The following is a 19,215-nucleotide window of genomic DNA, read 5'->3' as shown; positions in this document are numbered from 1 at the left end:
GCCCTAGGACTCTCCTCTTCTTCATCATCCCCCAACTCTCCTCCACCCCTTTGTCTTTTTTTTTTTTTCCCTCTCCCCCTCTTTCTCCTCCTTTCCGTAAGGCTCAGTACAAGGGGCACCGCGAGTAATGCGGGATCATTACCATATGGGGCTCCTCCGGGGCTACAGGGACCCCCGCCCCCGCCCCGCAGCCCCCCAGCACGCAGCCGCGGCGGCGCTGCGCGGGAGCGGATCCCGCTCTCTCTCCCCCGCCGCCTCCCCCCACGCTCGCACCCCCTCTTTTTCCTCCCCCTCTTCCTCCTCCCCCCCAACCCATAGTGCCGGGGAGCGGGATCGCCCAGGCACGACCCCGATGAATAATCCCCACCGCCTGGCACGGCGGGGGAGGAGCGGGGCGGGGGGGGCGGGCATTGCGGTGCCTTTTCCCCTCCCTCCCTGGGATCACACCCCGCTCGCACGGGGGGAGGTGCGGCCGCCCAGCCGTTTTTGGGCGGAGGGGGCGCTCGGAGCGGTCTCCCCCGGCGGAAGGGCAGAGGCGGCGCAGACCGGAGCCCACCCAACTCCGGTTTCCCCTTCCCCCGCCCTCCGGCCCTCTCTAAACTTGTCCTGTCCAGCCTCCCCCCACCCCTCTCCCCGTCCTTCACCCCAGCCCTCCTCCGTGAGTGTGTGTGCGCCCTATCCACTCGCTAATTGAAGAGCTGGGATTCCTCACGTGAGAAGTTGATTTGTAGTTTGAACACGTGGCTCATTCAAAAAGCCGGAATATTCAAGTAATTTTTTTCTCTCTCCCTCCGCCCTTCCCTCCCCCCCTCCCCTTCTCTCTCTCTCTTTTTTTTTTTTTTTTTATACGGAGAGGCGGCGCCTGCATGCACGTAGTGTGACATTTTCATAGTCCGCCTGCTGCTGCCAAAGGGGTTCGGGGGCAAGACAAAAAAAGTAGTTTTTTTTCCCCTCCCCTCCTCCTTTTCCTCTCCTCAGCCCGCCATCCGCGGCCCCGGCGTTGGGTGTTTCCCCCGCGCCCCCCATGCGCCCGGGTAGCACGGCAGGCACTTAGGGCTCCCGTTTGGCTACGCTTTTTTTTTTTTTTTTTTTTTTTTTTTTTTTTTTTTTTTTTTTTTTTTACCCCTTGAGAGGGAGAGGGAGGGACACAAGCTGCAGATCTGATTTTTTTTTTCCTTCCTCTCCCTGTCCTCTCTCTCTCTCCCTCTCTCTCTCTCCTTCCTCCATCGCATTTTGTTTTATTTCCCCCTTCCTCCCCACCTCCTCTCGCAAGACGAGGGTTGCAGCCCGCGGTGCGCGCCTCCCCGAGCCGCCAGGAAGATGAACAAGCTCTACATCGGCAACCTCGGCGAGAACGTCAGCCCCCTCGACCTGGAAAGTCTCTTTAAGGACTCCAAGATCCCCTTCTCGGGCCAATTCCTGGTGAAGACGGGGTACGCCTTCGTGGACTGCCCCGACGAGAGCTGGGCTATGAAGGCCATCGAAGCACTTTCAGGTGAGCGGCTCCTTCCACCCCCCCACCCTCTCTCCGCAGCCCCGACGGCTCCCGCCGCCCGCCTTCCTCCGCGGCGGCGGAGCGGCTGCAGCGGCGGGCTAGGACCCGCCGCCGGGCTGGGGGGGATGTTGGGGAGGGTCCCTGCCCCTTCCGCCTCCAGGTGAGGGGCGAACTGTTGTTTTCCGAGCGCGGCCGGAGCCGCCCGGCCTTCCCGCGGAGACTTTGCGCGGGGCTTGCGCTGCGGCGGCCCCCCGGGAGTGGCCGGGGAGTGGGGCCGGGGAGGGGCGGGAGCCTGGGCCCACAGACCCGCGGCGCGGCAGCTCCCATGTTTTTCCAAGCCCCACGGCCAGCCCTGCCCGGCCGGGGGCCCTCGCTGCATCTGGGGGAGGGGGGGGGGGGGGGGGGGGGGCGGTGAGTGCAGTGAGGCGGAGGCGGGCTGCGGGCGCGGAGCCCTGCGCGGAGCAGCGGCTGCACACACACGCCCCCCGGGCACAGCTGGACTCCCCCGCGGCCCCTCGGAGGGGCCGCCTCCCTCCAGAGCGGGCTGAGGTTCCCCTCGGTTTGGCGTAGGCCGCGGGCCTGGGGGCGAGCCGCCGAATTGCTCCAAACTTGGTGGGGGGAGCCCTGCCTGCCCCCCCGCTCCGCGCTGCCCGGCTATTTATTTCGGTTTCTCTTCGCTGCTCTCACGCACCCATCACCGCCTCCAGCAGCGCCGGCTCCTGGCCCCGACATCCTGTTTTTGTGTGCTTTAAAAAAAAAAAAAAAAAAATATTTTCGCGTGAAGCGGGTCTGCGGAGGTCTGCCGGGAGAGGCTGCCTCGCAGGAGATGGGCTCAGGTCTGCCGGGAGAGGCTGCCTCGGAGGAGATGAGCTCGGGCTGCGCTCCGCGCCTCCTCTCGGCTCCCTTCCCGCCCGCTTCCGAGCTGAAAACCACCCGAAGTTGGCAGCGCGGGGGGCGGCGGAGACCCTGCTCCCCCTCCCCGAGACGGGGCAGAGCCCGGCTCCCACACACGGCGTTTCGCCGGCTGTTTGCAGTGCGGGGCGGGGGAAGGGGCCCCGCCGAGGGCAGCGCGGTTTCCCCCCGCCAGCGGCGCGGCCCCGGGCGCCGGGATGTGTCTCCTTGCCGGGCGCCGCGACCCCGCTCCGGCGGTGCCCGGGCTGCCGATGAATGGGCTAACGTGTTGCGCTCCCGTTCCCTGCCTCGCACCCCTGCGAGCCCGCTCCAAGAGACGGGGACGCACAGCCGCGCTCGAATATTTTCCCCTTTCTGTTTATCTCGGCAGGTAAAGTGGAGCTGCATGGGAAACTCATAGAAGTTGAACATTCGGTCCCGAAAAGACAAAGGTAATTTATTTTTATTTCCAACCCCCCTGCCCCTTGCTCTTAGTTACCCAGTGAGAAACAATTTGAAAAATGCTTAGGTTTGTGTTTCTCTTCCCTGTAGATAAATGGACCGCTTTCTTAAAACCACAGGCGTGCACTCAGTGCTGTCCGAGAGGTTTTCTAGTATCACCCCATGTATTTCTAATGTAGTGTCTTGGCCAGGCAGCAGTGGTACTATTTAATTTATTTAAAAAAAAAATAATAAAAGCGCCTTTTTGTGGGAGAGGCAGGTTATTATGGTCTGATGACAAATGATTGTGAAGATGGTAAAATTTAAAGTTCTGTGAGAAGAGTTAAAATCTGTGCTAGCAGGAAATGAAATGTGGTGTTGTGAACTGTATAACGGGCAAGCATGTGAGCTCTGCTTCAGCAACAGAAAGCACCTTGTAAATATACTGGTGTATATATTTTTTTGATCCTGCCGTGTTGGAGTCTGCAGCATTTTATAGGCATGTAGTAGAAGTCTCATCTGTATTTGAGAGGATTTTATCATCGCTATTTTGAGCTGGTCTATAGAAACAGCAGGAGAATGACTCCTTCCCAGTGAGGACAGGATTTATGCATCCTTAATTTCTAAACATACCTCTGATTTTTGTGAGGCAGTAATTTTGTTGGGCCTCGTGTAAAGAAGCAATATTTGGAATAAAGCAGGGTAGTATTTTTATGCTGCCTATAGCAATTCAGCCTGCTTTCACAAATATTTAGGTTACAGAAAACCTGCCGTGCACTAGAGAGTAAAAAAAAAAAGATCAAACTTTCCACGTGCTTGGTCCTGTACTCCATTATTCAATCTGGGAAATATGTCTGTCTGTGTAACTTTATTAAAAGGGGCTTCTACTATTTCAGAATTATTTTTTAGAACTACAGTGTTTTTAAGATAGTTGATTGGAAAAAATGATTAAGCTGTCTTGATGGGCATTGTATTTTGAGATTTAGAAGTTTGATCACTAAATAGTGTTAGAGGAGAGCTTCACTTGAGAAAGTATGGAGGATTTTTACTCTAGTTAAGGGAGGGGGCAAACTCTCTCTAGACTAATTCATAGCATGTGAATCTTTATGGTTTTATTTATTTGATACTTTTCATTGGAAATTAATGTGCTGTATGTGCTCTCTCTCATTTAATATGCAAGGTATATGGTTTGGATTTATAATAGCCCGTATTTCAGATATTTTGTATACAAAATTGTTGTAGATGAAATATATTTTTAGATTTAAGAAGAAAATTCCATAAGCCATATAAGAATTGATAATTTCCTGTTAGTCTCAAATAAATTTACTGTCATGCTTATTAATCTTAAGCTTGCACAAGCAGCAGTCTATTTATGCTGTTGAAAAGAAATTCATTACACTCATATAAATATAAATTTAAAATCACTGGTTCTGCCCCAACTTTTTTTTTAATCATTGTTTAATGTCTTTACAAGTATTTTCCTCTTCTTTCAGCTGTCAGCTGAAATGGTGTAAAAGTCCATTCTTTGTGTTGGGTAGCATGTCCTCCTATTTGTCTGTGAATTAGCAATTATCAGAAACATTTATCTGCCTGTAACTTGTTGAAAATAATTCTGTACTGAACTTAAGCACTTTTGTAGGCATACATTGCCTACATATATACATATTGAAAAAATTGCAAATGTAACTGTATCAGCATACCCGTGTTGCTTCTCCCAAAGCCCTTATTTGTTGAAACACTGTTTTACTGTGCAGTATCATGTTGGAATGTATTAGATAGAGTTCAGATTTAGACTGCTGTTTAACAGAAAATTAAATTGCATTTCTCATAACTGCACTTCCTTCCCCTTTGTTTCCGCTCCCCTTCTCCCAAAATCTAATATAGAAAGCCACTTAAAATTCATTCAGTGGCCTCCATATGTAGAAGTGACTCTCTGGTTCCTTTTATAGTTATCTAATATTTTTCTTTTTTGAGGGGGGTCAAAAAGTTGGAGATTTTTTTTCCTTGTTTTCCTAAACATTGCTTACTGGGCGCATATTTAGAGTTAGTTACTAGTTACATGTAAAAGGATAGTTTTCAACTGTTGAGTATTGTTGGCGAAACTGGTTAATAAGGTGCTTTCAAAGTAACTTATTTTTACACAAGGGAAAGGTGGAGATGTAGCTGGGGTGGGGGATGTTGTCCAGCAGGCCCACCCAGTGTGTTTTCATGCTGCAAGGCCAGGGAGTGCTTTCCAGAGAGCCCTGTGCACTCCAGCGTGCGAGATACGGTTAGAGAAGTGACGCCATTTAAAAAAAAAAAAACCTGGATGTGTCAAGTCTGTCTTTCAGCATGAGTGTACGATTAATAGTTTGATCAAATGATTACTTCATAAGAGCAAAAGTTGTTTTGTAGTGCACTGAAATTATTCAATACATTGTATTGACCTCTGCTGCTGTGAGGCTGCTTCATGGAGAGTCCTAGCTCCCCTCCTCACAGCCTCCTTAAACATGTGATAATTAGAAGAGTTTCTGGGTTTTTTTTGGTTAGGTTTGGTTTTTTTAATCAGAGCGTGTACATTATTGCTCACAAAGGTAGTTTGTAGCCATCTCTGTAGAAAGATACCTGAGGTGCACAGGAGGAAAGGGTAAGGGTTTGGTAATCCACATCCTTGTCGCATAAAGGGAGGTCAAGAGGTGGTGTCAGCTAGGGTTGCCATAAAGTTGAGCTGAATCTAGAAGATGTGGAGTGTGCCTGGCTTGTTATTCAGGGCGAAATTTTTGGGCCCAGTAGTCACTGCATTCCAGCCCTTGCTGGATCTTCTGATTTGAAGTGGGCACACCCAGGTTTGAAAATTGCCTGCCTACCTGCTGTGGAAGGAAGGAGAGAGCCTGTGTGTGGCTTTCTTCCTCCCTGCCCCCCTGGAAGCATTTAAAAACAGACAAGGGGATATGCTGTGGTTGAAAGAAGGGGCCTGGTCAAGGTTTCCTTGATGGAAGGGTGGGGAATTATTTTGGGGGAGGTGTGAAGTATTAAATAAGCTCGGAGTAGATTCCTGCCTTACTATTGAAATCTCAAGGGAATGCCAAAGGAATGCAGCATTTCTGCATTCAGACCCCTCAGTGTGGAGGAAGGCTATTGCAATATTTAAAGGTTTAGGTCACTTCATGCAGAAGTTAGAGGAGGCATTGTAATGATTTTGACTGCTAGTTGCGCTCTGAGAGGGAAGGCAGGGCACTGTTAGTCACATTGACTACTTAGATGAGTTTTCTCCTTGCAAAGGAGCAGTGCGGGAGGATGTTGGCAGCCCATGGCGTACGTGGAACTTGTGGTGCAAGGCTTTGGGTACTACCTCGCTGCAATCCAGGAGCAGCTGGTATCTCACAAGGCGATGTAGGCTGCAATCTGATTATTCAAATGGCCCTGATGTCACTTGTGCGCAATGAGGGGGGAGGGCAGGCGCTAACTCTGGGCACCTGGAGGCTGCCCCAGGCACACCCTCTGGCTCTGGCTTCCATGTCCAGGTGGGCTTCCCACCCAGACCTGGTCCCCTATGCCTGCTACTGGGGCCTTCAGGTACCTAAAACGCTCACAAACACCTCAGTTGTGGTAATGACGAGGTGTTTTTCCAATTAGAAGGCTAATTATTTTTCTTCCCCACCTCGAGGGCTCTTTGTTGAGAAAATAAATTCACTATGTCTCTTCTGGGGAGTCTGTTTGGGAAGGGAGCAGAAGAACCAGGTAACAAAGGTGTACCCTGTAGGTAATGCTGCTATGGGGAGAGCAAAAACTTTCCAACTGTGCTTCGTCTCTGATGCGGAGGTGTCTGAAGGCTGATTTAAGGAAAATAGGTCTCAAATCCCCCTCTTGCAGCCATCTCTGTTCCAGGGGTGAGCAGTGGATGGAAACTGGATTGTGTTGGTGATTTTCAGTATAATGAGGGTTTGTATCTTGCGTGCACAAGGCGGTGGGAAATGGTTTGGTGATGCTAAGGTAGATGTGGTGTGTGCAATGGTCACAGTTCATAAAAAAAAATAATTTAGAGGCATTGATTTGTAGTTTTGCTTCTGTAAATATCAAGTGGGGAGAAACATGCTCAAAGTAAGGACACATGATAGGAAATGTAATTTATTAGCCATATTCGTTCTCTTTTCTGTGCCCAAACTTAGAATATTTTTCGAGAGCGAAGGACCAAAACTTCACCTAGTGATTTAAGGTTTTTATTCTGTGTTTCCCCATTTATTTTTGCAGATGCGAACAGAAAATTTTTTCGTTTGATCTGTGAAAGCTTACAATTAAAGTGGAAACACTAATTGTGGTGATTCCTATACAGATGAGTTGTTATGGCAAGAACAGATAATTCTTCACTAACCATGTTAACTGCTACATTGTTGGAATTTTAATTTTTATTACTCCTTGTACTGTTTGATCATTAATAAAAAAAAAAAATCCCTTCTTGTTGCAGTTCTTAAAAATCAGCTGGAACACATGAAACACAGCTCTAAATGCATATCCTGAAGGGTTAGTCCTGTTCTCATTTTGCTTCCTTCCTTTTATGGAAGGTACCCTGAGAGCATACTTGTAGTGGACCTTAAATTGTGCATAGATATGGTAAATTTTCAAGGGGTGGAATAAAAAATAACATTTTGGAAGTGTAATTCAAGGGTAGTAAAAATATAATCAGGAAATATTTAAGATTTTTTTTATTTCTCCCCTTTTTTTTCCCCCCTTAAAGCATGGGGTAATAACATTTTCCACATTTTTTGAAACCTTGAAGGTGGTATTTTTGTAAAATGGGGCTGTGTTCATTTCAGTTGCTCTTTTAAGTGCAGAGTATAGGACTCTACAGTGCTGGAGTCCTTTTATGGCTTCTGGCTAGCTAGTGGGTGGACTTCAAATACTTAGTTTTGATGAAAAATTCTTAAATGGTCTGAGATTTGCCTGCCCAACAGAAAATGTGAAGCTTCCCACAATGGCTGTGAGAGAAGGACCCAGAATTAAAATACACCTAATACTTAACTATGGATAGGGGTAGTCCTTCAGGGAACTTCACAAAAAAGATTCTTTGCTCCTTAAACCTGTTCTTCTCCTTAATATCATCTTACAATTTAAGATTTTATCCTCCTGGGATTTTGGTAAAAAATATATAGTGCCAAGGACCACATGTAAAGACATTTTCTCTTCTGGTGATTTCATCCTTACGTGAGCCCAGTGAGACAGGCAAAGGGTAATATTGATGTAGAACTTTTTTTCCTGTAATTTAAGACTAAAATGTATTGTTGAAATCTGATTATTCAGAATCAGTAAATAGGGGGAGAACATGTGCAAAATTAAATGCTCTAAAATCTAAGTATGGACAATAACTCTTCGTGTTTTATATATAGATAGGGATGGGTTGAAGAGTTTGAATAGGTTTAATACACTTAGCAATACTGAGGTGCTTTATGTATTTCCAGAGTTATTCAAGACTGTTCTCTTTCAATGCGGGTTCTCTCACTTTGTTTTCATACACAAGGTGTTTATCTCCACATCAGTCCATTCTTCATCTCTAATGATGCAGAATATTGAATTATATTAGGTTATATGCTAATTACTGTTGAAAGCTAAGACAAGACATAACTTCCCCTTATTTTGTCTAAAAATGTGACATAATCAGAAATACTTGTGTATTATTTTGTAGTTTTAGTCTTGGGCTTCCATAATTCTTTTTTTTTTTTTCCCCTGCACATGTCAAGTGTATGCACTTATATACCCTTTCATCCTGCATCTTTGCTGTGTGTTATATTTGCTGCCCAAATAAAGAAAATATAATTGAATCCGCCAACCTAAAAATCTCCCCAGGTGTTCATGTTTGGGTTATGCTGAGATCAGTAAGCCCAGTCCTCATTGGTGCTACCCAGCCTGTCTGGGCATGTTTATCCACCTGGATACTTCAATGGCAGTTGTTCCTTCTCATCAACTGGAATATGTAATTTGGCTTTGAAAAATTTCTGTGTGGTAACAAGAGCTCCTGTATGTTTGGGCACACTTCAGGTAACTAACAAAAAATTACAATTTTGATTGCTTCCTGGCTTTTCTTCTTTCCAGATCTGCAATATACGGGCCACTCATTTAAGAGGTGGACTTGATAATCCTTGTGGGTCCCTTCTAAGTCAGAATATTCTGTAATTCTGATTGGTTTGTGAGTGTGTGTTGAAAGATGCATCTATTTAACAGGGAAGGAAATCTTGATGTTTGTAGTGGGATACTTAGCAAATGAAGTGCATTACCCTAATATTGACCCTAGTAAATGTTAAAATACTGTATGTGTAATGACAGTAAAAGAGTGGCACCAAAAAGGGTTGTGCATTCAACTTTTTTTCTGAAAGTGCATTAAAATTTCAAAATTAAAAATTATAATATTCTTATTTGCTGAAGAGTATTATCATGGCAGTTGGCACAAGAGAAACCTGTAGTATAAAACTATCTCCTGTGCAATGTAACCTTAGCAGCAATGTGCCTCCTCTATTGCCTGCCTCTTCATGGTGCAGTGGAATCAGCATCAACTCAAACTGTCTTATTGCAAATCTGAATGGATGGAAAAGTGACACTAACAGGTAAAATCAAGTATTCTGTACTTTTAAGTCAAAATTTGGATAAGAGCACAGATAAAACAATTATTCAGGGGGATCTGGCTTTTCTTGGGTATGGCACTAAGTACAAAAATGAAACTATCTTGAAATGAAAGGTCTTCTGCTGGGAAGGGAATTACTCCATTTTAATTTTTTTTGCTGTCTTGATTATTTTGTGACTAGCCTCTGCATTATGTCTCACCAGTCAGAAGTGTTTCAAAGAGAAATGTGTATGTATATGTGTGTCCCTTGTGTGTGTGTTTGTGTATATATATCCACATATGCATTTTAAAAGATTGTAATACCATAAAGTAATTTGTGGTTTGAGAAGAGACCAGCTAAAGTTATCTGGAGAATTTATAAAAATAGTAAGGTTGGAGGTTTTTTTTTGGTTGGTGTTTTTTTGTTTTGTTTTTGTTTTGGTTTTTTTTTTGCTAGTACCACTACCCTTGAACACAACTGAAGCTGAATGTTCACTTTTGAAAGATTAACTTTCATGCTCAGCTGAACTTTAGGAATGGTATTTTAAAATATGTAGTCTACACCATGTGTCCAATACATTTTTCCTCTTTAAAAATAGCTGTGCTTTATTGTTTTGGTAAACTGTCTTTTATTTTTACGTGTTAAATGTACAGGTCCTGTAGGTTTTCCTTAAAAAATGGAACTTGCTTCATCTTAATGGAGCTGTAAATATTGTAGTGCAGAAATCAAAACTCCTGATAAAGGGAACTCTAGTCTGTGTGAACAAAAATTTGTTGGAAAATAATAATAAACTTAAGTTATTAGTTGGGTTTACAGTTAATTATTTTCCTGAAATTTCATGTTAAAGAGCAGTTATAGATGGAGTAAAAAGGTTGTTATGTTTGGGTTTGAAATTATTCATTATATATCTAACGTGCATGGGTCAAGGTGAGACTGATATTCTAGGAATAAACAGGGTGGGAGAGCTAGCTATGAGAAAGGGGAGGGGTGGGGGAATCCCCACCTTGAGTGAGTTGTACTGTGCAATTGGTCCAAGCAGCTTTCATCCTAGGGTCTGATCCTGCAGACTCTCAGCCCCTTGTTCCCTGCCATCTGAGGGAATCCTAAGCGTACTGTAGGGAGACTCTTGGGAAAACTCTTCGGAAACAGAGTTGGCGAAACTGCTCTAGCTTTGACAAGGAAAACGTATATATAATCTAGCAAAGGCAAAAGACACAAGTTTTATGTTTGCTTTTTAAATTTTTTTTTTTAAACAACAGTAATTTTAAAGCAGTTACAGAACAGATCGTCTAGAAATTTAGTTTTAATGATAGAGTGGATTATTTAGTTTATACGCATAGGGGAGACGCTTTGTGTGATGGTGGCTTCCTGGTTATCATGGGAGAACAGTTGAATTTTTCCTCTTACATCTAGAGTAAAAGTTTGAAAACAGTGTCTCTTTAGGACTACACTTGAAAAACATAATCTGTGGGATGTTAGAGGAATTTAGGTAGCAGTTTAATCCATGACAGTAGATTACATTTATAATGTAAACCTTATCTTTTTCCTTATATGAATTAAAATTCTGATACACATGCTTTAAATGATTTTCTGGTGAAAGTTTTGTGGCAAACTTAAGCAGGTAGTGGTTAGAAAAAAAAAATAGAATTTTCCTGTCTTGGAATATTGTTGCTAATTTAGAAATAATTTTTCAGATGACTTTGCGAACTGTACACCACCTTGCACAGGTTCCCCTTGCCTTTGAGGTGTTGGTCTGTTAGAGATGTGTCCTGCTGTGCCACAAAGAGGACATGGGTCTTTCCTACCAAGGGAACAGGATCCCTAAATGAACCACATTTTTCTTTGTGGAAAACCATTGATCTGATGTGCAGAGGGAGCTATTTACCAGGGTCAAGTGAGAGGGGTTCGATGCTAAGTGTCTCTCAGTGGTATCGATCACAGTGGGTGCTGGTCAACAAGAGTTCTTACACAGTGAGGTTTGTGTTAATAGAAGCTCAGTTATTTAGGAAGTTCTAGGTGGTGGTGGGCAGCAGCATAACTTGGTGTTATGCTAACTAAAAAGCACTAAAAACTGCCGTTGCTAATCAGGAGGCACTACTGTTGACCCAAGAGAAGTGCTGGAGTATGTCAGTACTTGTTTGTTACCTGACTGTATGAACTTTCTACCTCCACAGAAACTTTTATTGTAGGATACTTCTGAGTAACGTGCAACTCCTTTGTACCCTGAACAAAATAAATGAGAAATGGACAGCTCTTATTTTTTTTTTTTTTTTTAATTCTGTGTGCTCTCATTCAGAGTTCAATTCTGCAGCCCAGTAACAGTGGTGTAAAATTGTTCTTATACTGCTAATACTAGTTAATTTGAAGATGTACTAGAGTGCTTATTCTGCTTAAGTATTTTATTTAAAAACAACCCACCCCCCAAAAAATCCCCCATATAAAGTTATAGTAGTCAAAAAGTAGGAGATCCTTTATTTATTAAGAAATAAGGGATTTTTTTTTCCTCAGTGATGATCTGAGCCCTAATAACAACTAGTGAAGTCTTGTTCTATTTGATAACTTACTCTGGGTTACTGCTTATTATATTTGCTTAGAGTGAGTTATATACCTCTATTTAGAAGTTTTCAGTTTTTTCCAATGCGGTTGAGAGAGAAATTTTATGAATAATGTGATTTCTACACCTTCTTCTATCCTGGCTACTCTCTTAAGCAAGAAGTGACTGTTAACATGTAATTATACCCCAATTCTGCGTTTAACATAGAATGGTAAGCGTCTCTAAAGTTGTGGTGTACACACCCTTTGTACAACTGGGCTTTATGACAATTGTTCAATTAAACTCAAAGCATGAGCAAAATTATGTTTTTAGGTATGTAGAATGTACTTAAGCTATATATAGTTGAAACTACCCGTTGCTCCTTGAAAGTAATCTTGGGAAAACAGTTGGAAAATTTGTCATTATAATTTCTAGAGCCCATCGAGATTTCAGATTGAGTTCAAGATACCTTTGCATTTGACTAGCTTTGCTAAAATCACAAAATTGCATTCATTTGCCATGGTTGGATTTTGCTGCCTCTGTGGCAAATAATAAGCTTATGTACATTGCTTTTCTTCCTGGCCCTTGGGCTCACATCACCTGATCCACACAGTTCACTTAGTGTGACTGTTACTGGTTTTGCATACGTTAGGTTCAGCATCTTAACTTGAAAATGCTACTTTTGAATGCATGAAGGACAGTTCAGATCCAGCACCACACGTGTGATTAGGTCAGTCTCCTGCTGTATAGCAGTGCTGTGTTTTGTGCTGCAGGGCTTCAAAAAATGGCTTTTTAAATGAAAGTTGAAGCTATCTTTTTAGCTAGAGAGGGCTGGTGGAAGCCATGTGTGGTTTTGTATTGCAGAAAGCCTCTCTTAGACATAGTTCTAACTTGTGTCACTGGATGTATCATTCTGGGGGGAAGAAAAGGGAGGTAGAAGGGGGGGGGGGGGAAAGGCGGAGCATGAAAAAATCTGTCCAAAACTTAGCCATGTTTCACCATGATGAAAGCCTGTAAATTCCAGAGGAAGAAATGGCATTTGAGCAGTGATAATTTTCTGGAGATGGCTTGATGCATGCCCTGCCTGGTGAGAATGGGGCTATATGAGGAGGGCTTGTCCTAGTTTGGGGGGGCTGAGCAGGTGTCCTGACCTGTTTCTTTTCCTTGTAACATTCAGCTCTGTGAACTTTCCTTGCACTCTGTGGATAACGCACGTGGTTACAAACTATTAAAGCGTGTCTTTGAGGTTTGGGGGAGGAGAGGGAGGGAGTGATGCTTTGTTTTGAGGCTTTTGGTAACTCCACTTCTGGTTGTTACTGGTAGTTGTGTTTCATAGTATGGTCCAGTACTAGGCATGAAGCTGTTTGAAATAAGTTGAAATTTTGGGGAATGATCATGGAGTAGATGAGTGAAGAAGATATACTTAGTAGTTCTAGCAAAAAATGGTTAGTAACCCCTAAAGCAGGATGAATTATATCTGTGGGTGAATCTTATAACATTGTAGACCCTTAAGCTTTTTTTTTTGACTTGCTATTTTAGTTTTCTTCAGCTCTTTTTTAAAATGTTCGTAAATCCTCAGTTGTTGGTCATATCTGTATACAGATGGAACAGTTGAATTTAAAAGCTTTGAAAGGTGTGTTTAAACTATACTTAAGCTGTGCTCTCAGGTAAGAGCAACTTGATCTACTAGTGGGGGTAAGTACCACCTAATTTAAGTATCTCTGTTTATGAATCAGTACTGTATGATTGTAAAAATAAGATAGTAATTACTGCCTTGATGTGATAATAAGCTTGAACATCTGTATACAACTAAATTTGAAGTAATTATCTGCTAAATAATTTATTAAACTTGGTCAAAATTATCATCTTCATTGATATGAACTTTGTTTCTAATTTGGATTTAAATACACAGCAAAGTGTTATGCCTTTGAAAATTCCAAGTCACTAAATGCAAATAATCTTGACATTAATGATGATTAACTTGTATTGTACTTACATTTCAACTGGTTAGCTGTAGCATGATATAGGACTTTTCTCTGCATTGAAACTACCTGATCCAAACTTACAATTTTGCTCAATTTAATACAAAGTGAACTAAAATAGTGTCAATGTTAAATGCTACGTAAAGAGTGTGGTTACCAGTGCAGAAATGTAAACTCTATTTTTTGTTCTCTGGTCATGGCAGTGTATTCAAATCTACAGTGACCGTGAAAAAGTTAATGATTGCTGTGATCTTCATCCTCAATACATGCTCTATATTCTACTTTCTGTGAAAAAGAAATTAAAAATAATGGAGTTACTTAAAAGGTGATAGTGTCTATCCTATAATTGCTTTATATGTCACTACTTAAAGTCAGGGTAGATTTTTTAATAGTATTACTAAAGTAGGGGAAATTATTAAATATTAACTGTAAGGGTTGCTAAGGAAAATACTTACACCTCTTATATGCAAGCAATTTTTCAGCATAACTTGCCTTTGAAAGAAATTGTAGAATTGAAATATTGCATAATTTTAAGTCAGTGAACAATTGCATTTTAGTTGTTGACTTTTCCAGTTGAACAGAATGAAATGATACTCTAAGGCTTTAATCAAGCCCTGGTATGAAAGCTCAGGCATTGCTTTCATATATTATACTATATAAGCCTGTGTGCGCTAATCAAAGCTGCTATGACAAAAGCACAGAGGATTGTTTTGGTAATTCTTAAAAATGAAGTTTAATGAAAGATATAATTAACAGTATTTCTATTAAGTAAATATAAAAAATTGCAAAAGACTCTTTACACACAAACTGTGATGCTTTAACTATGCCAGTATAAATTATTTGCTGTGCATGTGGATTACAAGTATAGATTTACTTACCCTGGCCAAAATTGTTGCTCTAAAAAAAAAAAAAAAAGACAACTTTGCTTAGTTGTTTTTAAATACTTTATAAATTTAACTTTTTAAAACAAATCAAAAAGCTAAATTTTTTCAGTAACCAGTCTTTAGATTAAACCTTAAAGCAGAAAACGTGTGCAAAATGTGGATAGTACTTAGTTTTGCATACCAGCTGAAAGAGGGTGCATTCTATACTTCATTGTATACTTTAAAGGGATAACATTTTTTGAGAGGAGAATGTGCAGGTCTTCTAAATAACAGATAACTTCTAGCTGAAAGTACAGCTATGAAATGTTCTCTCAACACAAGTTTTTGTGTAATTAAGTACGATTTAATTTTGAGGAGAGAATTCTTCAGAGAAAATTAGTAAAAAGAAATGAAAATAATGTCTGGAAACCATAAACTGAATTTGTTTCTCTTTGCGAGTAACTTAAGTACAGAAAAAGCAATGTCGCTTTTTAAAAATTTCTGCATCTAGTGATGTTCAGAGTAAAAATGACAAAGCCAAACAGCAGAGTGTTCACATTCAGTGACTTGGATTTTGATAGGGCAAGAGAAAGGAAGGGAAATTATTTGGTGGTGACAGTACAAACCCCACATGTTCTAGCACTGCTCCGGTGAAGGTGTTATATCTCATCTGATTTAGGTCACTTAATCAGTTTAAGGCCACGTGGAATTGCCATTAGTAAGGGCCAGCACTTGAGTGCTCTTTCTTCTTGTTGGTATTCAATTAGTTCAACAAAGTGTACTAGTGAAATAATTACTAGAGCATCAAAGTGAAAATTGGTATCTGTGCAGTCTTAGCTCTAGTGTGCATCAATTTATACTTTGAAAGTTTCTGTTCTATTTTAAACTTGTGTAAGGTTTATTGTACTGAAGCTGTTGAGATGGAAGAAATTATTTATTTTAAAGCAAAGATAATAGGAAATGTACAGTGGACTTAATAGCTCTGCTGTAAAACTGGCAAAGTATTCTACTTTATACCTGTTAGTGTGGTCTAGAAGACTTGAAAGAAATTATTTGTCTTTCCAGTATTTTTAAAATTTTTCTTGATTTGTCTTGAGATTGAAAGGTATAAAATATTTTTTAATTAAAAAGAAATTGTCATGTGAGCAAGTTAACTGGAGGTCTTTGTTAGGCTTCCCTGGAACATCAGATGAGGAACATAGTATATCTTTCAAATGTTCAATTGTCATGTCAGTATAAGATGTCCTCTTGCAAAATTGAGTAATATACATATTTATGAAAAACAGTAAAAAAAAATGGAAGTTTCAGTCAGGATGGATGCAGAGTGAAAGCCATGCATGCACGTGCACATGCACACTCTACATTCTTTGAGTGGCTCTGCACACTGGAAAGAGCCTGGAAACTGTGGCTGTACATTTGAAAGTGTTGATTTACTCTGTGCTCGTCTTAATTCTACTTTTAGTTTATCTAGCTCTTTTAAGCACCAGGATTATTCATGTTTTTAGATATTGTTGTATAGACAATTGCCTAAATGAAGTAGGTTACCCCTGTTAATGTTTTTTTATATCATCGAAGAGTCTTGCAAATGTTAAGAGAGCCTGTCTGGTAGCTAAAGTGTACATATACACTTAAAATCAGAGCAACAAAGATTTTTCATTTATTCTACTTATAGCATGTAAGCTTTTTGAAATTAGATGGTGTTTTCAGCAGCATGAGTGTTTTATTGTTTTCATTTTTTAAACCCCATGGGAATCTTCATTTACTGAGATAATTTTAGGAACTGGACATCAATTTGTGCAGTTTTTGTAAAGTAGCCTGAGAGAGGCAGCGAACAGTCTTGTCTTTTTAAAAGTCTGTGTGTGGGGTGAAACAGCAAGGCAGTGGAGAAGTGGGATGAGTCCCTGAACTAATGTCATGCTCAGTTTAAATTCTGAAGTAGCTTGTTCCCAACCTGAATGTTTTAAATTGGATATTTAATGGCAAAAAAAAAAAAAGTAGCAAAGGGAGGTTCCCTGCTTGCTGAGACTGTGTAACAGAGGTCTTGCAACTACACACTGTAAAGGAAGAGCAACTGTTGCTCTTTTGCTTCCCCTCTAACCCCCCAAACCAGAACTGAATTTGTTTAATTTGGAGCATACAGTGAACTCATATTGAGTATGAACAACCTTAGCTTCACTTGAACATGACCTGAAAGAGACTAAAATAGGTTTGACTCCCTGTCTGTTGCTGTGGTGTAAGGAATCTGGAAAGCATTTCCGATGTTCTCTGCAAACACAAGGCTCGTGGTTGAGCAGTTGGTCTCAGCAGCATGGTGGCTACTGAGTTTGTCTACGAGTGCTGCTAATTTTATTTAGACATTTCAGTCTGAGAAGGGTGAATCACTGAGTTATTGTTAGATGAGATCTAATCTAGCGCCATACCTCCCATACCAAAAAAAGTTGCCAAAATTTTACATAGTACATGATATCTGTGTCACTTATTTCCATCGGGTTTCTAGCTGGTTTGTAAAATTCTGTGGAGTAAGAGATGGTAGTAGAGAAGATACACTGTGAGGGTGTATCCAGCAGCTGCTTAGAACAAAGTACCTTGTTGGCTTTTTAATTATTGTTGTCTTGGTATCCTCTTTTACTTCAGAAATGGTAGTGAAGTATCCTAATCCACACCATTTCTTTCTCCTCCTTGGGCTCTTTAAAAGAAGCTGAATTCCCTGGAAATTAAAAAAAAAAAAAAAAAGAAAGAAAAAGGAGAGAGAACAGAAAAGGATTTATTTTTTTTCTTTAATCTGCTGCTCCCCAGCCCCTACATTGGTCATGTATTGGAGGGGCACATCGTATGCAAGTTTCAGTCTGGAGCTGCTTCTTACAGCTGATGTAAAGTTTCACAGTTAGTCCATAATGGGAGTATTGCTTCAAGCAGCAGCCCCTGTGGACACTAAGAAAACAGGTAATGGGAGAGGAGAAGCCTTTAGCTCTTTTGGTGGCTGAAGGAAGGGAGGGGTGAGGAGGAGAAATAAAAGATGAGTGTGCCCCATCATTAAAGGATTAGTAGTTCATACTGATTAGGATATTAAGTAGACTTTTTTTTTTCCATGCTTAGAAGTACTTTTGCTTTTAAAAGTGTTATTTTCAGTCTTTCATATACCTCTTGAGTGTTTTTACTGTTATCCACATTCCAGTTAATTTGCAAGTTAGTGGTAGGGTGAGAGAATAAATGGCAAGTGACCATAGCTTGAAAAAATTTGGTCAACAAAATCAGCTCTGTAGTACAGTTGTTTAAGGAAGAGACCCCTGCTCAGAGGAGGAGGGAAAGAGAAAATGGAGCATTTAGAAAAAACACACATATACCTCCCACCCCACATCAAACAGAGGGAAAGGAATCAAAACCCAATTGAAAATAATTCAGTTTCTCCAAAGAGCTTTGGCATAGGGGAAGAGGCTTTAAATGCCACAAGGCGCAAAGATAGACCCATTTTTCTAAAGGACACTAGAACTTCCTATTAAATTTAAAGTAATACTTAACTCTTTAATTTAAAAAAAACTTAACAGCCTTCTCTCATTAGCAACACCTGGAAAATGAAAGGGTTTTTAAAACAAGGAGTTCAACATTAATATGGTAATGGCAGAATCTTTAGAATTTTCTTCTTAAAATGCCTTTATGGTCCACTCAAGGGAATTTACAAATAATGAATATAAGCTTTTAGTCTAATTAGTCACGTGAAGAATTGTCGAGCTAAAATTCTAAAGCAAATGGTAACAGGTGAAAGCCTACTATCCAGCTAATCCACATAAACATGAGAACTTGGATGTGTCAGTGTAAGTCTTCTGGTTGTGCTTCTTGAACTATCAGTCTGTCCACAAATGCACAGTCTCTTTCAGGGTATTCAAGTTAATCCTGCAAGGAGAGTGCAGCTCAGTGCCCGGTCATTTGGGTGGTGTCTTTAGGGAACAGAACTGGGTGGTTGTACTGGCCCCATGGACAGCTGTTTGATTTTTCATCCTGGTGAAAAATAGTAAATAAACTTGATGTTTCACAGGCACTGGTAGGAAATTTGATCATCAGCACAGAGGGATCTGTGAGGTAATCCAAGAGTAGTATTTTCATCCTGAATGCTGAGATAATGCACCTCTCCAAAGCGGCTGCTTTGGTGGGTTTGTGTGCGCAAGATGAAAGGGAAACAGTGTAGTTAGGAGCCAACTGTTAGGTCTTGCATGAACTTTGAGAAAAAAATTATCTTTGTCTAAATTTTACGGAAAATCCTTACTCTGAGTGGTAGTACAGAATGCTTTTAAATCTGGGTCTAGGATTTCTCAACACAAAGAGAAGTATTGCTGCAGTTTGCCTGTGGCTTAGCCAGGCTTTGTCTACTTGAATTGCTGAATTGGGTCTGAAATTGGAGCAATAGCATTTCCTCTTCAAGTATTCTGCTGTCCAGATCAAT

At 41.3% G+C, this 19,215-nt stretch overlaps 2 protein-coding genes across 3 annotated transcripts in view; both read left to right on the top strand.

The window, feature by feature from the left end:
- The window catches only part of LOC113945388 (basic proline-rich protein-like), an 8,584-nt gene extending 7,890 nt beyond the window's left edge, over window positions 1–694 (top strand). Inside the window, exon 3 of the mRNA XM_027639473.1 lies at window positions 102–694. Coding sequence (XP_027495274.1) covers window positions 102–694 — 593 coding nt within the window. The remainder of the gene's footprint in view (window positions 1–101) is intronic.
- Window positions 695–724: 30 nt separating this feature from the next.
- Window positions 725–19,215, top strand: part of IGF2BP3 (insulin like growth factor 2 mRNA binding protein 3) — a 115,165-nt gene continuing 96,674 nt past the window's right edge. The window contains exons 1-3 of one of the 2 annotated variants that reach the window (XM_027639435.1): window positions 725–770; window positions 1,274–1,495; window positions 2,778–2,838. In XM_027639435.1, the coding sequence (XP_027495236.1) occupies window positions 1,321–1,495; window positions 2,778–2,838 (236 nt within the window). In that variant the 5' untranslated portion in view covers window positions 725–770; window positions 1,274–1,320. Of the gene's footprint in view, window positions 771–1,195; window positions 1,496–2,777; window positions 2,839–19,215 lie in introns of those variants that run through there. The other variant, XM_027639434.1, reaches the window with a different exon arrangement.

This window comes from Corapipo altera, unplaced genomic scaffold (assembly GCF_003945725.1).
Source record: "Corapipo altera isolate COAL_440 unplaced genomic scaffold, ASM394572v1 44, whole genome shotgun sequence".
Classification (NCBI taxonomy): domain Eukaryota; kingdom Metazoa; phylum Chordata; class Aves; order Passeriformes; family Pipridae; genus Corapipo; species Corapipo altera.
Note: the sequence above shows the minus strand (reverse complement) of the source record. Positions and strands in the feature narration are given on the sequence as shown.